Source organism: Hyla sarda, chromosome 2 (genome assembly GCF_029499605.1).
Source record: "Hyla sarda isolate aHylSar1 chromosome 2, aHylSar1.hap1, whole genome shotgun sequence".
Taxonomy (NCBI): Eukaryota; Metazoa; Chordata; class Amphibia; order Anura; family Hylidae; genus Hyla; species Hyla sarda.
In genome coordinates this window covers 288325225-288343306 of record NC_079190.1, presented here as the reverse complement: position 1 = coordinate 288343306, position 18082 = coordinate 288325225, and the positions used below count along the sequence as shown (strand labels likewise).

Genomic DNA, 18082 nt, shown 5'->3' with positions numbered 1-18082 from the left:
AAAAATGTAGTAACTATACTGCCGATTTGTGTGAATTTATAGTACAAACTACACAAATTTTTTTGACTTTCAACAGTATGTGGGGTTTCATTGGGGGCAAGACACTCTCCGTCATTAGCCAATCGTACTGTGTCATTCTGGGAGTATAGATTTGTGTTTACAGTTTCCAATCCATTTTTGAACAGCATCCAATGGTGGTGTGGTGATGTATCTTCCGCTGCTGGGGACACCGGGGATCCCCGCTGCGGCACCCCGCTATCATTACTGCGCAGAGCGAGATCACTCTGCACATAATGACGGGCAACACAGGGGACGGAGCATCTTTACGTCATGGCTCCGCCCCTCGTGAAGTCACGGCCCGCCCCCGTCAATACAAGTCTATGGGAGGGGGCATGGCGGTCGTCACGCCCCCTGCCATAGACTTGCATTAAGGGGACGAGCCGTGATGTCATGAGGGGCGGAGCCATGACGTCACGCTGCTCCGGCCCCTGTATCGCCCGTCATTACGCGAACTCGCTCTGTGCAGTAATGATGGCGGGGTGCCGCAGCGGCGATCCCCGGGGTCCCCAGCAGTGGGACCGCAGCGATCTAACATCTTATCCCCTATCCTTTGGATAGGGGATAAGATGCCAGGGTCGGAGTACCCCTTTAAGTAACAACAATTTTAAATTGAAATTCGCACATGAAGTATACCCTGATACAGTGTAGTTTTTGGAGGTTACGTTAACAGCCAAATGTGGGTTGAATGTACAGTCTATATCGTATAGAAAACCAATTTCAGGGAACACACTTTTGCGGGCAGACAGCAATCATCCAAGACACACTATCAAGGCATTCCCAATTGGTGAGATGACAAGGCTCAAGAGGAATAACATATCCCCTGAGACTTATGATATTCAGAAAGTTGAATTAATGCACTGTCTCAGGGAACATGGATATCCCAATAGATTTCTATCTGGAGCAGATGGTTGTGTGAGGGCGAAGGATAGGTCAGAGTTTCTATTATCCAATCGCAGAAATAAGAGCATTAACTCTAGTCCTGACTTACTCTCCCAATTTTAATACAGCTCGCAACATCGTAAGAAAGCAAATATATTTACTCAAACAGGATCCCATTCTATCGCAGATCTTAGCGCAGGGCTGCATGATAGTTTCCATAAGGACTAATACAATTGGTGACTGCATTTCATCGAATGCTATATTGAGTGGAACCTCCAGATCTAATTCTTGGCTTTTACAAATGTGGAAGGTCACGCTGCAAATATGTGAAAACATGTAATACATTCACCAATTCAGCAGGAGATTGTGAGTTTAACATCAAACAATTTATTAATTATTGTGCCACCAATGTGATATATGTAATTGAGTGTAACATTTGCAAACTTAAGTATATTGGTTGCACCAAGCGCAAGTTTAAAACTAGGATCTTAGAACATTGAAATGATATTAACCATACCTCATCACAATCAGTGGCATCCATGTACTTTGTCAATGTTCACAACTGTTCAGATCATGTGTTCAGGGTCTTTGCGATAGAGAAAGTTTGGCCGGCTAAGTGAGGTGGTGATTTGCACTGGAAGCTCCTTAACCCACGCAGCCCATTTGACCTTAAGGACCCGGCCATTTTCTGCAAATCTGACCACTGTCACTTAAAGCATTAATAACTCTGGGATGCTTTAACTTATGAATTTGTTTCTGAGATAGGTTTTTCGTGGCATATTCCACTTTATGTTAGTGGTAAAATTTTTGTCGATACTTGCATCATTTCTTGGTTAAAAAAATCAAAAGTTTGATGAAAAATTTGAAAATTAGCATTTTGTGAACTTTGAAGCTCTCTGCTTATAAGGAAAATGGACATTCCAAATAAATTATATGTTGTTTCACATATACAATATGTCCAGTTTCTGTTTGCATCATAAAGTTAACATGTTTTTACTTTTTGAAGACATAAGAGGGCTTTTTAATTTAGCAGCAATTTTCAATTTTTTCATGAACATTTCAAAATCGGAATTTTTCAGGGACCAGTTCAGTTTCAAAGTGAATTTGACAGTCTTTATGTTAGAAATACCCTATAATGGACCCCATTATGACAACTGAACCCCTTAAAGTATTCAAAATGACATACAGAAAGTTTGTTAACCCTTTAGGTGTTTCACAGGAATAGCAGCAAAGTGGAGGAGAAAATTCAAAATCTTTATTTCTTTTTACACTAACATGTTTTTCATTTTTACAAGGGGCAATAGATAAAAATGTCCCCCAAAATTTGTAACCCTGTTTCTCTCGAGTAAGGAAATGCCTCATATGTGGATGTAAAGTGCTTTGTGGGTGCACTAGAGGGCTCAGAAGGGTAGGAGCGAATTTCGCTGAAATGGTTGTTGGTGGGCATGTCTCATTTAGGAAGCCCCCATGGTGCCATAACATCAAAAACAAACAAACAAAAAAAAAATCCATATGGCACAGTATTTGGAAACTACACAGTATTTGTAAACCCCTCAAGGAACGTAACAAGGGGTATTGTGAACCTTAACACCCCACAGGTGATTGACAAATTTTAGCAAAAGTTGGACGTGAGCATGAAAAATTTTATTTTTTTCACTAAAATGCTGGTGTTAGCCCAAATTTTTCATTTTTACAAGGGGTAATAGGAGAAAAAGCCCTCCAAAATTTGTAACACAACATCTTCTGAGTATAGTATATTCTAAAGTGCTCTGCGGGCGAACTACAATGCTCAGAATTGAAGGAGCACCATTGGGCTTTTGGAGAGAGAATTTGGTTGGAATAGAAGTCAGGGGCCATGTGTGTTTACAAAGCCCCCGTGCTACCAGGATAGTTTAACCCCCCCCCCCCCCATGTGACCCCATTTTGGAAACTACACTCTTCACAGAATTTAATAAGGGGTGCAGTGAGCATTTACACCTCACTGGCATTTGACAAAATACAATTTTTCATTTTCATGGACCACTGTTCGAAAAATCTGTCAGACACCTGTGGGGTGTAAATGCTCACTGTACCCCTTATTTCATTCTGTAAGGGGTGTAGTTTCCAAAATGGGGTCACATGGAGGGGGGGTCCACTGTTCTGGCAGCATGGGGGCTTTATAAACGCTCTCCAAAAGCCCAATGGCACTCCTCTTCTGAGCATTGTAGTTCGCCTGCAGAGCACTTGACATCCACATATGGGGTATTTATATACACAGTAAAACTGGTGTTACAAATTTTGGGGGGCTTTTTCTCCTATTACCTCTTGTGAAAATAAAAACTTTGGGGGTAACACCAGCATGTTAGTGTAAAAAATCAGATTTTTCATTTTCACATCCAACTTTTCACATCCAAAATTGTCAAACATCTGTGGGGTGTTAAGGCTCACTGTACCCCTTGTTATTTTCCGTGAGGGGTGTAGTTTCCAAAATGGTGTAGGGGTGTAGTTTCCGTACTCAGGAGAAATTGCGTTACAAATTTTGGGGGTCTTTTTTTCCTTTCACCTCTTGTAAAAATGAAAAGTATGGGGCAACACCAGCATGTTAGTGTACATTTTTTATTATTTTTTTTACACTAACATGCTGGTGTAGACCCCAACTTTACCTTTTCATAGGGGGTAAAAGGAGAGTACGGAAATACCACATATGTGGCCCTAAACCGTTGCCTTGAAATACGACAAGTATTGAAGTGAGAGAGCGTCATGCGCATTTGAGGCCTAAATTAGGGATTTGCATAGGGACGGACACGGCAGTGTTCCCCAAAAAGGGTGCCTCCACCTGTTGCAAAACTTCCAGCATGCCTGGACAGTCAATGGCTGTCCGGCAATACTGGGAGTTATTTTGTAACAGCTGGAGGCTCCGATTTGGAAGCACTGCCGTATGAGATGTTTTTAATCATTTTTATTGGGGAGGGGGGGGGGGGGGGTGCAGTGTAAGTGTGTGCGTGTATGTAGTGTTTTACCCTTCATTTTGTGTAAGTGTAGGTGTAGTGTACTGTTTTTAAGGTACATTCACAAAGACGGGGGTTCACAGCGAGTTTTCTGCTGGGAGTTTGAGCTGCGGTGGAAAATTAGCTGCAGCTCAAACTTAAAGTGGGAAATTCGCTGTAAACCCCCATCCATGTGAATATATCCTGTACATTCACATGGGCGGGGGCTAACCTTCAACTGTTGCAAAACTACAACTCCCAGCATGCACTGACAGACTGTGCATGCTGGCAGTTGTAGTTATGCAACAGCTGAGGACACACTAGCTGTGAAACACTAAGTTAGGTAACAGACTACCACAGTGTTTCTGCACCAGTGTACCTCCAGCTGTTGCAAAACTACAACTCCCATCATGCATGGTCTGTCAATGCATGCAGGGAGTTGTAGTTTAGCAACAGCTGGAGGCACACAGGTTGGGAAACACTGAGTTAGGAAACAGACAGTGTTTCCTAACCAGTGTGCCTCCAGTTGTTGCAAAACTACAACTCCCAGCATGCCCGGAGAGCCGAAGGGCATGCTGGGAGTTGTAGTTTTGCAACATCTGGCCCTTCAGATGTTGCTGAACTACAACGCTCGGCATGCCTGGACAGTCTTGTCATGCTGGGAGTTGTAGTTTTGCAACATCTGGAAGTGCACAGTTTGGAGACCACTATACAGTGGTCTCCAAACTGTAGCCCTCAAAATGTTGCAAAACTACAACTCCCAGCATGCCCAGACAGCCTTTGGTTATCTGGGCATGCTGGGAGTTGTAGTTGTGAAACTACAAGGCAGCAGGGAGGATCACTTACCAGATCTTCACTGCTGCCTCTGTCTCCGCCACTGCTGCCTGCATCCTGCTGCCGCCAGTCCTCCCCGCTGCCAGTCCCCCGCTGTCTGCCACCATCCCCCCGCTGTCTGCCGCTGGTAACCGAAGTGGTCTGAAGAAGTGCACCTGGTGCACAAAACAGCTATAACACGCTCCTGGTGTCCCTCCTCCCCATGCTGTAATCTGCCGGTTATTGAATAAAGTACAGCTGTCACTCAGTTTATGGTGAGTGCCATCATCATTTCTTTTCTTGCATAATTTACAAATCTGTTTAACTTTCTGGCACCAGTTCATTTAACCTCTTATAGGGTTATAGCGGGTCGGTCCTGGCAGCTAATGAAAGTCGGGACCATGGGCAAATAGCGTGCAGCACCAATCGTTGTGCCGCGCTATTAACCCTTTAGACACGGCGTTCAAAGTTGATCACCGCATCTAAAATAGCAAAAATACACTCAAGTCAAGCTGATCAGGACCATCGTGGTGAAATTGCGATGTCCCGATCAGCTAGAACACGAGGAGTTACCTGACTCCGATGCTTCTGATCGGCGATTGATTGCTTCAAGCCCGAAATCCAGGCTTGAGCAATCGACCGCCGATAATACTGATCATTGCCATGTTAATGCATGGCAGTGATCTGTGTAGAAGATCAGTATGTGCAGTGTTATAGCCCCTAGAGGGTGCTATAACAGTGCAAAAAAAAAAAGTGTGAAAAAAAAGTTAAAGATCATTTAACCCCTTCCCTAATAAAAGTTTTCCCATTAAAAAAAAACTGTAAATAAAAATAAACATATGGGGTATCGCTGCGTGCGGAAATGTCCAAACTATAAAAATATATTGTTAATTAAACAGCACGGTCAATAGTGTATGTGCAAAAAAATTCCAAAATTGCGTATTTTTGGTCACTTAATATCATGAAAAAATGCATAAAAAGCGATCAAAAAGTCCAATTAATACAAAAATGGTGCAGCTAAAAACTTCACATCACGGCGCAAAAATTGATCCCTCATACCGTCATACCCGTACGCGGAAAAATAAAAAAGTTATAGGGGTCAGAAAATGACCATTTTAAACGTATTCATTCTCGTGCATGTAGTTCTAATTTTTTCCAGTAGTGCGACAAAATCAAACCTATATAAGTAGGGCATCATTTTAATTGTATGGACCTATAGAATAAAGAGAAGGTGTCATTTCTACAAAAACGTAGAAAAGGAAGCCACAAAAAGTTACAAAATGGCATTTTTTCTTCAACTTTGTCGCACAATAAAAAAAAAATTCCATTGCACCGTGGGTTTTTTGGTAAAATGACTAATGTCTCTGCAAAGTAGAATTGGTGGCGGAAAACAAAAGCCATAATATGGAATTTTAGGTGCAAAATTGAAAGGGTTATGATTTTTAAAAGGTAAGGAGGAAAAAACGAAAGTCAAAAACAGAAAAACCGGATTAAAAAGGTTAAAAAAAAAGGTTTTCCACCGGAGTACCCCTTAACAGGGAGGCGTTCTGGCAGTTCACACTAGATACATCTGTACCATCAGGATTAAATATACGGAAAGAATTGCCACTGCATTTTAAATCGTGCATCAGGCATTGTTGGAATACATACGGTTTCTATCATTATGAGTTTGATATATATAAAATCCATAGTTTTCAATTTCATTATTGTGAAACATGTTTATGGTGTGGATATGACAGGTGTGTTCTTTGTTGTTTCTGCTCATGAGTAGTTCCGTGTAAATACGCTCAGGTATCGCAAGTGTCACATTCACACTATACAGGCGGGTAACATGTACTTTGATTTTAATGAATGGATCAGTTACACATGAAATAATGACATTGAACGGGTGTCTGTTCAAAACGCGTCCGGATGGATTTGCCCACCATGCACATTGCTGTACATTGCTTTTAAACTTTCCACAATAACGCTGGGGTCGTTCATCTACCTTACGGGATCATCCTTTACTTTTGTTTGTAAATTTTTCTTACCTGAAATTTTTGTTTCTTGCCATTTTCTGTGTAGCTGTTAAATATACACAATTTTTTCCCTCTGTCTCCCTATGTATGTGGTACCTGATTGACCAATTAATTAGTGTTAATTATTAGTATTGCTAGTAACAGGTCTTCTGTTGTAGGATTGTAGGAAGGGATCAAGAACATTAACCCATTGAGTGCTATCTCTGGACATCCAGGAAATGAAAATTTCAAATTAGAAAATGTTACTGTTCACATTGGATGCCACATATATACACTTACTGACAATGAAAATAATGTGCCAAGAAGGAGCTGTTGGAATAGAATGAAACTTTGTATGTGTGAAGGTAATGATGACACATGTAAGTGATTCTAGTATTAGAGTAAAAGGATTTGTTTAGTGGAAAAAACAATACAACTGAATGAGGGCTCTTGTACCCTGTTGGGCCACTTTAAGCCTGGATACAAGATGAGATAACATTGGGCATGAAGGCATACAGGCTCCACATGCCATCCTGGGGCATATTTGCCCACAGATAATGTAGCTGGGTCTGTAGATCTTGCACACTGGTAGGTTTCTGTAGCTGTCTCACATTAATGCTTAATCAGCAGTGATGCTAGCGACCTGGCAGACCAAGAAGTGTTGCTATCTGGTGAAGCCATTTCTAGGAAACCCTTGCTGTGTGCAGATGAGCAGTATCCTGCTGAAAAATGCCAGTTGGAAACCCTGCCATGAGAAGTAACAAATGTAGCTGCAGAATGTCCTGTCAATGAGCTGGTATGTTCACACTGGGGAATTGGAGAGGAATTCTCACTCAAAAATACCGCTGCAGAATTTCTGCTATGCTTTTTTTGCTCGAAATTTGTGCGAAATTTGCGTGGAATTTATGCGGAATTCCGCATGGATTTTCCGCACGGAATTTTTTTTTTTTGCTGGACTAAAACCACCAATTAGAATTTCCCTTTTTTTTTCTCATGCAAATTCTGCGCGATAAGGCGTTTGGCAGAATTTATTTTTAAATTGCGGTCTATGGGAGTTAGACGCAGATTCCACATGAAGAAAGAATATGTTCATTCTTCATGCGGAACGGAATTCCGCATCAGAGAAATTCCTAAGTGTGAACTGAGGAGCGGAATTCAATTCAAATCAAGGGGGTATGGCATGTCGAACATATTGGGCTAAGTCCAACATGTAAGGCTCCATTATGCCTCCGACAAGCCATCTTCACGTGAAGTGTAAACTGCTTCATTCAAAGATCAGCTTTAAAATACATTAGATGGAGTTGCTTGAAATCTGCTGACGCCAATTCCCGCATGTTACCAATTCTATAATAACAAAAGGCCGATAATGAGAAAGTTCCAAAACAATCTAAAGGTTACAGCCAAATCTCACGGTAAATGAGACCAGGTGGCCGCTATCGTCAAACAAAGCCAAAATATATGACTATTGTTGACATACTGGTGGAGATCACACGTCTGATTTTATCTGTGTGGTCACTGGTAATGTTCATGTAGATGGGTGCTGCATAGCACCATCTGCAGGGGAATTTTCACAGTGCTCTCATGGGGGGGGGGGGTCTTCCTCTGTCCTGGGAAGGCCATTTATACCCATTGGTTAAGGAGTCCGTACATCAGGGTCTACTTGGCTGACAGCAAGCGATCATAAAAGCACCTGGTGACAGGAAGTAGGGGCGGTTGATGGGAAGAGAGGACACCAGAAGATGTCATGAGGTAGCAAGCCATCTCCGCCTGCCCCAAGGGGGGGTGCATGCCAAGATGAAGGCCCTGAGAGACCATCCCAGGTGCTGCTGTGTGTCCTGGAAATATACCCGGTAACATTATAGTTACGTATTATGTCTTTTCCTCTTTTCTTTGTTCCTATATACAATAGCTACTTTGTTAAATGCAACTGGTAAAAACAAGTTAACCTCTTACATGGTAAGAATCAGAGTTAAGACGTGGATGTCATTATGGCAATTGAGATAGCAAATAGACATATTGAATCTCCATTTAGAGATTGTAGTATGTTTAGTATATAGATCATCCAACTTTCATCTGCAGAGAAAGGGGGCATGGCCTATGCATATCAATGCATTAACATTAGTGCACATTTAGCACAGTTGCCGATCCTTTGCTACCTTATTTGTCATAAATAAAAATATATCCACGGAGTTCCTTATAGGAGCTCCTGTCAAGTTTAGTGCAGTTATATATATTTATTATGCTGTATCTAAATTGTTGTTCCTTTGTGTGTGGTTAGGCAGATGGGCTCATGTTAACGTTTGTGTCACTTATATCCCCCAATAGTGTTAACAACTGTGTCACTTGTATTTCCTATATCTAAAGAGTAGGAGGGGGGGGGGGGGATGCCTGTTCTGTATTCATCTTGTTAATATTCTCTCGGGGAGTGATGTCATAGATTTGATTTGCTGACCATGGGGTGACTGATGTGTGTACCACACAGTTACTTGTAGCTACTGTAATTCTGTAGCCTCTATATAGCTACTATCTGCATAAGCTTAGTGTGCTTTTATATATGTTCTATATATTTCTTATATTACATATATGTAGTCATTGCGTTTATATATTAAATAATATTCTATATGTGTCATATTGATTTAAGATATATATATATGTGTGTGTATAACCTTTGTCTTTATATACTCATGGGCCCTCATTTACTATTGCAAACCCGCAATTTTTTGTCGCATTGCGCCAGAATTTGCACCAGAAATGAAATGAAAAACCCGACTAACTCTCCATTTTGCTAAGAATACCCAAAAAGGGCGTGGTCATCGGGAAAAGGGGCATGGCCTCCGAAAAGAGGCGTGTTCCCAATATTTTCACAAAAAAAACTATATTTACTAAGGTTTCCACATAGAATGTTGTGGATTTGAGCTGAGGAAAACCCTACAGATCAGAGCATGTGTAAAAAAAAAATACAAAGTGTAGGGAAAGTGGAAAATGTAGGGAAACCTTAGTAAATACTGTGGAAAATAAATTGTAGGGAATTAAAACCCACAAAGAAACCTACACCCACTCTTAGTAAATAAGGGCCATGTTGTTTATTACTCATAACCAAGTTAATACCTGTGTGTTATTCCATGATATTGCAAAACATACCGCCATAGCGTAAATCAAGGAGCTTTTAAATATTCTGGGTAAATAGTCAGGCCCAGAGATATCAATTGCAATATAGATATTTAAGCAGTTCATAAGATCACATTTATGAAATTACTGGTGACTGCAGGTCATGATGTCACAATGACGTAATGACCGCCTGCCATACCGGGATAGACACAACATTCATATGGGGGTTATCCTGCGGGGGGAACTAATCCTATATTCAGGGAGTTGCCCACAGGGATGATTTACATATGAATAGTGGTCTCACCGTGCATAATCTCCTCCCACAAATTTAAGGAGGTCCGCACATGGGTCACCATAGTGTGTGATCAATCAGACTGACAAATTTGGTAGGTCCTACCGAGATCAGATAATACTGACATTATTTGGTAGGTCCCACCGTAGATCAGATCAATAATACCGACAGGCACTGCTGAATGAATTGGAGTGGAATAAGTGAGCGGAATTACTTGAGTCAATTCCTCTCCAATTCCTCTGTGTCACTCTTATCACTACTAGCTGTAACCAACTGCCATATGTGATGGCTCCCCACATCATTACACCAGCAGTTGGAGCAGAGTGTTGCTTTACAGCAAAGGCAGGATTAAGGGAAGGATCACACGTAACAGATCCGCAGAATATTTTACGACTATGTACATATGAAAATAGCTAAAACCTGAATCACTTGCAATATGAATACTTGCAATATGAATACTGTCATACTTGGATGACACCTGGAGCACTGACAGTATAAGTACAACGAGACTATTGTCAGTATACTTGGTAATAGGCTATTACTAGTGCATTGCGTCAAACTAAGATTTTTAAATACACCCAAAATGTAGTATTACTGGACAGTATTCGCATGCGTTATTCATTCACTGCTATAGTAGTCATAACAATATAATTACACAATAGGTGCACAGTATTTAGTGTAAACTCCTTTCCATGTACCAGTGTCCATGGAATGGAGTGCGCACTTAAGATGGTGAATGTATTGTGTTATTATATTGCATTGTTCTGAACCATAGACTGGGCTGAAAATGTACTGTTCAACAAGACGATGACCGTCCATAAGCAAATCCAAGTGGTTTAGGACAACTCTGTGAATGCTTCTGAGTGCCCCAGCCAGAGCTCTCATTGAAAACCATCTCCAGAGAACCCTGAAAATGTGCAAACCTTGTGGCTTCAGACAAGAAAAGTAGAGGCTGTAATCACTGCCAAAGGTGTTTCAAGTCTTGAGTAAAGGGTCTGAATACTAGCGTCAATGCAATATTTTAGTTTTTCCTTTTTTTTTTAAGAAGTGAAAGGGTCTGAAAACTTTCCAAATGCTCTGTTATTTGAAAATACACAAGTCTAAAATTGGTGCAGCTCACAACCAAACTAATCCGAGGTGATATTGGATATCACCAATACCCTATGGTGCTAAATTGAAATATAGAAAAAAAACACACTAATCCACACCTCAAGGACATCACCAGATCCTTAATGGAGCTGGGGCATGATAAACAGATATATCTATCAATGAACAATGGAACCGTGCTTCAATTATATGACAACATTTATTAAAATGTTTTATCACAATAATATAATCATACAATTCTATCCAGATACAGGGCCCTTGTGAAAGAATATAGTACAGAAAATAGCAATAACAATAAAAATATAATAACTCTGAGCTACAACTACCTATATTAGATATTCTATTTATATAAAGAATGGCGTAGCAATTGCATAAGATTTGCCAAATGTTGCATAGTGCGGTATCCGTTACTCCAGCAAGATGTTCACTAGATGGATGGATGAACACTTTTCTTTATAAGATATATAACAGATGTTAAACAGTCACTATAGCTTTGTGTATAGAGAATGACCAGCACTTTAATACTCGGTACTGTGTACCTCTCACCTGATGCCCTCCAGCCGAACGGACAGTGGCAATCAGAGTTCACCGTCCGATACTAATGGCAGACTGTGCTTTGATTTTAGGTTGCCCGGCACGGTCGCTCCTAGAGTCTTCCACAGCAATTGGTATGCGTCCAGAGCATAGGCAATTGCTCCGTAGTCACAGACGCACACACAGCTCTGTGATTCTATATGCCCGAACTTGCAGGCTCGGGGTCTCTGTGTGTCAGAGGGTCGGTGTCTGACGTCAGCAGAACAGCTACGACAGGTGGATAGTAATATAAGATGTTACGCCATAGTTGCCAGTTCTTAAAGGGGGTACTCCGCTGCCTATACATCTTATCTCCTATCCAAAGGATAGGAGATAAGATGTCTGATCGCGGGGGTCCTGCCCGCTAGGAACCCCTGTGATCTCTCCGGCAGCACCCTGTGTCATTTGCTGCATGGAGCGAAGTCCGCTCCATGCCTGATGATGGGCGATACAGGGGCCGGAGAATCTTGACGTCACGGCCCTGCCCACCTCAATACATGTCTATGGGAGTGGGAGTGATGTCACCACGCCCCCTCCTGTAGACTGGCATTGAGGGGGCGGGCCGTGACATCACGAGGGGGCGAGGCCGTGACGTCACTATACTCTGCCCCCTGTATCGTCTGTCATCAGGCACGGAGCGAACTTCACTCTGTGCAGCAGATGACACAGGGTGCTGCAGGATAGATCGCGGTGGTTCCCAGCAGAAGGACCCCCGCGATCAAACATCTTATCTCCTATCCTTTGGATAGGGGATAAGATGTTTAGGGGCGGAGTACCCCTTTAACAACATTCTGCTATATTCAAATTGCAATCCAAGGTGCAATTGAAGGTGTAAAACAAAGTGCTGGTTTTAAAGGTGGTCACGCTATATTCCGTGACCACCTTTAAAGCCGGCACTTTGGATTATACCTTCGACTGCACTTTGAATGTAGCAGAACGTTAAGAACTGGCAACTATGGTATAACATAGTCTATTACAAAAGTAAGAGCATGTCCAGCTCAACCACCTAAACCGCAGTGTCTCGGACACGTGTAGACCAGCACGTATAGGATAGGCAAAAGAGAAGTAGGCGTCCAGCACTCGGCATGCGGTAAAAACGACTGCTTTATTCTTCATCAATAGGACACAAACACTGCGGCATGGACAATAGTATTGTCCATGCCGCAGTGTTTGTGTCCTATTGATGAAGAATAAAGCAGTCATTTTTACCGCATGCTGAGTGCTGGACGCCTACTTCTCTTTTGCCTAACATCTTCTATTACTATCCACCTGCCGTAGCTGTTCCGCTGATGTCAGACACCAACCCGCTGACACACGGAGATTCCAAGCCTGAAAGTTCGGGCATACAGAATGACAGAGCTGTGTGTGCGTCTGTGGCTATGGAGCGATTGCCTATGCTCTGGACGCATACCGATTGCTGTGGGAGACTCTAGGAGCGACAGTGCCGGGCAACCTAAAAACAAAGCACAGCCTGCTATTAATATCGGACGGTGAACTCTGATTGCCGCTGTGCATTCGGCTGGAGGGCATCAGGTGAGAGGTACACAGTACCGAGTATTAAAGTGCTGGTCATTCTCTATACACAAAGCTATAGTGACTGTTTAACATCTATTATAGATCTTATAAAGAAAAGTGTTCATCCATCCATCTAGTGAACATCTTGCCGGAGTAACGGATACCGGACTATGCAACATTTGGCAAATCTTATGCAATTGCTACGCCATTCTTTATATAAATAGAATATCTAATATAGGTAGTGGTAGCTTAGATTTAATATATTTTAATTGTTATTTTTTTCTGTACTATATTCTTTCGCAAGGGCCCTGTGTCTAGATAGAATTTTATGATTATATTCTTGTGATAAAATACTTTAATACATTTTGTCATGTAATTGAAGCACGGTTCCATTGTTAATTGATGGATAAATGTTTATCATACCTCAGCTCCATTAAGGATCTGGTGATGTCCTTGAGGTGTAGATTAGTGCACTGTTATTTGAGCAGCACCAAGGAAGGAAGCAGAGGTAGAATATTCTAACATCTAGTCTATGGTCACATAACAAGGGGTAGTTTGGGGGTCTGGGGGGCTACAAAGGGAAAATAAATTGGTCAGGATATTGAAGCTAAATAAATTCCATAGAGCAATTGAACAACAAATCCACATTAAAATCTGCAAATTTGTGACTAGAATATTACCTGCAGAAACTGCTGTGGAAATCGGCATAATTTCTCTTCTGTGTGAATGCACCATTGCTGGGAGAGCAGAGTCATTTCAGTATCATAAGAAGTTGAGGGGATTAAAAGAGTATGCGCAACTCAGAGATTTTGATTGACAGGTAGGGAGCGAGCGCAGCCTAAATGAATTAGGTTGGCAGTGGTCTGAATTCAGGGGTGACGTCACGCCAGGCTGCAGCTGGCCACTAGGAGGGAGCCCCCTAGTGGCCAGTTTTTAAACGTAAAATTCACCATGATAACAAATAAAAAAAATAATGAAAATATATTAGAGATATGTTGTAGTACATAAGTACTACAACATTTCAAAAAATAAAGTTGGTGACAGTGCCCATTTAACTTTTTCTGGGATATGATGCTATAAAAAAAAAACTAAATTCTGTGGTTTGGTATTTTCTTTTGTTAACGTCATTGGCCGTATGGGATATAAAATGATATATCATTAGATTCCTCATACAAAATCAAAACAGTTCTATTGAACTCCTTTGATCTGTGGGATCTGTGCTCATTAGGTTTAGTCTGCTCCAGGCAGGCTAAATCAAATACAGATCCATGGCAGCCATGGGATGAGAGGTAAGCTCTCCGGCTACATCCACAGTGGATCGCCTCCCCGTGATTGCACTGCGGGGGAACCTAACGACCTGCACTGTATAAATACGGTGCGGCAGGTCTATGAAGTGAGCTCAGGAGCTGAACTCTCTTCATATCCGTTCAGTCCCAGCTGCTATTAGCAGCCAGGACCCGTAGCTAATGCCGGACACTGGTGATCGGGAAGATGTCCGGCGATAATCCCCTAGATTCCGAGATCAAAGTTGATTGCGGCGTCTAAAATGACGAAAATACACTGCCGGCAGCTCAGCGGAGCCGATTGGGATCATCGCGGGGAAATGCGATGTCCCAATCAGCTGAGAGGACGGCTATAACATAACAAAAAAAAAAGTTACTAATGATGAATTAACCCCTTCCTTAATAAAAGTAAGAATCACTCCCCTTTTCTCATTTTCAAAAAAAAAAAAAGAAAAAAAATGCGGAAATGTCCGAACTATAAAAATATATTGTTAATTAAGCCGCACGGTTAACGGCGTACATGCAAAAAAATTCAAAAGTCCAAAATAACTTATTTTTGAACACTTTTTATAGCACTAAAAAAAAATTATAAAAAGCGATCAAAAAGTCCAATCAAAACAAAAATGGTACAAATAAAAACTTCAGATCACGGCGCAAAAAATGAGCGCTCATACATCCCCATATGCGAAAAAATAAAATAAGTCAGAAGATGACAATTTTAAATATATAAATTTTCGTGCATGTAGTTATGATTTTTTTTCTAGAGATAACACAAAATCAAACCTATATAAGTAGGATATCTTTTCAACTGTATGGACCTACAGAATAAAGATAAGGTGCCATTTTTACTGAAATATGCACTGCGTAGAAACTGAAGCCCCCAAAATTTACAAAATGCCATTTTTTCTTAAATTTTATCGCACAATGAATTTTTTTCCCCGTTTTGTAAAATGACTAATGTCACTGCAAAGTCGAATTGGTGGCGCAAAAAATAAGCCATAATATGGAATTTAAGGTGCAAAATTGAAAGGGTTATGATTTTTAAAAGGTAAGAAGGAAAAAACGGAAAAACCCCGAGTCCAAGGGGTTGGGTTAAAAAAAAAAAATAAAAAAAATAAACATAAAAATATGTGTTAAAGTCGCATGCGTAAATGTCCAAACTATAAAAATATAACGTTATTAAAACCACGCAGTCAATGGCATATGCGTAAACAAAAATACCAGACTCCAGAATTGCGTATTTTTGGCCACTTTGTATACCCTAAAAAATGTTTTTTTTTAAATAACATCAAACTGAAAACGGTACCAATAAAAATGACAGATCACACATTTTTTTAAATTTCCGTACAAAAAGTTATTTTTTAAAAGAAGTAAAACTAAATAAAACCTATATAATTTGGGTATTGTTGTAAACGTATAGACCTTCAGAATAAAGATAAGGTGTCATTTTTACCAAAAATTGCACTGCGTAGAAACGGAAGCCCCCCAAAATTACAAAGTTTTTTGTTTTTGTTTCATTTTGTCCCACACATAATTTTTTTTAAAGGGGTTAATAGCCGGCCACAGTGATTGCCGAATGACGGCTATCAGCGGCAACCCCTAGGTCCTGAAATCAGCTGGGGGCCACCAGTTATGGAGTGGGGTTGAGTCAGGAAGCCACTTCATACACCCTGAGCGCCACTGTATTAAAATCAAAGGGATTTGTTAGTCCGTCCCTGCTTGCCTGAAGCACGGCTAAATGAATGAAAAATTCACCTGCTCGGCGCCTGGAACTGCATGTCTCGGGCATCGAGCAATAGAATTTCCATATCCCTGTAGTAATTAGCTTTTTAGGTTTACCTGATGCAACACTTAACCAGTTATAGTCATAAGAATAGAATATATCTGAGTATGCAAGTAGCCAAATGATTCAGAATGCATACTGCTTCTCCTCAGAAATAAAGAACTTTTTTTTTATTTGTAGATGTACATCAAATACAAATTGAGCAGAGTCACTCACAAGTCAAATACAGCTTCCCTATTAGAAAAATCAAAAGTCAGGGAGAGATGGTGCTGGCAGCAGGAAACTCTTGTGAGAGGGCAAACTTAGAGCAGCCTTATTCCAAACCTATAGTATTAAGCCAACTAGCTTGGTCTAGACATTATTCTAGACCATCAAAAGAGATCTTCACATTAGATAAAACTAGGCATAATATCAACAGACCATGCTTCTAGATGGTGATATCTAGAAACAAAAGCCTACCACACCACTGCAGGTAACCTTAACCAAAATTAATCCCCCTGGCAAACACTCCAAACACCACTTGATAATTTAATTAATAGAAATTTCTGCAATTCTCTTAGCTGCCTCTGGCATTCATAGTTAATCTTCAAATGATGTAGGTTTAGTCCAACTTGTAAATCTTGAAATAAAGCGCTGGGTATCCAGAAAAATAGTGCCCAAACCTCTTTTTAGTGTCCTTCAATTATTCCTATGAAAATATAAGAGGGTGGTTTGTGCAGAGATCAGAATCCAACTTATTTGCCTGGGGGTGAGTCAAAGCCTGGTTGTTAGTCAAGAACTTATATACGGTGGTGGTGTTGATGTGTAAGGACTGTTTCTGTACTTCCACCTTTTCTGCCATTGTCATTATGAGGTACATTGGTCTGTAAATAATTTTTTCAAAGCAAGATGAGTGGCCATTAAAATATGGTCAAGCTTGTCTTTCTAAAAGGTGTGTACACCCCATATCCCACACATATCACTCCTGTCAAGGTTAGCTGGGCCGGCACTGAACTTGTCCTTCAGAAGAATCCTCATCATCTGAGCCTCCACCGCCAGATGCTGGACCTCCTTCACTCAGTCCTGTGATTCTGTAACCCATGTTCAGAAGCATTACTTCCAGGGGATCAGCATTCATTCTTCTTTGGTTAGCTTGACAAGCACTCTCCATGTCTTGCACTACCCGTTTGTCTGAACCTTCACTCTGCAAACAAAACAGAAAGTTTCTTAGGGTAAAAAAAAAACGATTTAAAGCGTTATCATTTATACAAATTTTTGGAATGTCAAGCAGGCATATGAAAAGTTTCAACTGGACAGGGTTCAAGTACTGAGACCCCCTCCAATATTAAGATATAGCCGAGTGAAGCCAGAAATGCGCTTCAGTCCCCGGCTCGGCCCTGGGCCAATTTGATTGCAAGAGACGGGCTCTATTATAATTCTATATGTAAAAATTAGAGGGGATCTCAGCACTGAGACCCTGTGAGATCATAACTTTAGCTGTCTGCATTACACCATCCTTTTTTTTCTGTCCCTGCCTATTGTCCATCTATCCCTAACCCCCTCCCTGCCTTCAAATTTTTTTTTTACTAGATTAAAATGCCCTTTTGTCTGCCTGGTAGTGTGCTCACTTACCAGGCAGACTTCCCCAGCAGGCGCAACGTCACTGATGCCTGCTGGGGGGGAGGGGCCGACTTCCGCCCTTAGTTCACCTATACAGTGTACCTCCA

The 18082-nt window shown here is 41.1% G+C and overlaps 1 protein-coding gene across 4 annotated transcripts in view; it reads right to left on the bottom strand.

Moving 5' to 3' along the window:
- Positions 1-16506: 16506 nt before the first annotated feature.
- WDTC1 (WD and tetratricopeptide repeats 1) overlaps positions 16507-18082 on the bottom strand; it is a 77983-nt gene continuing 76407 nt past the window's right edge. For all 4 annotated transcript variants that reach the window (XM_056557390.1, XM_056557387.1, XM_056557389.1 and 1 more), the window contains exon 16: positions 16507-17559. In XM_056557390.1, coding sequence (XP_056413365.1) covers positions 17350-17559 — 210 coding nt within the window. In that variant the 3' untranslated portion in view covers positions 16507-17349. The remainder of the gene's footprint in view (positions 17560-18082) is intronic.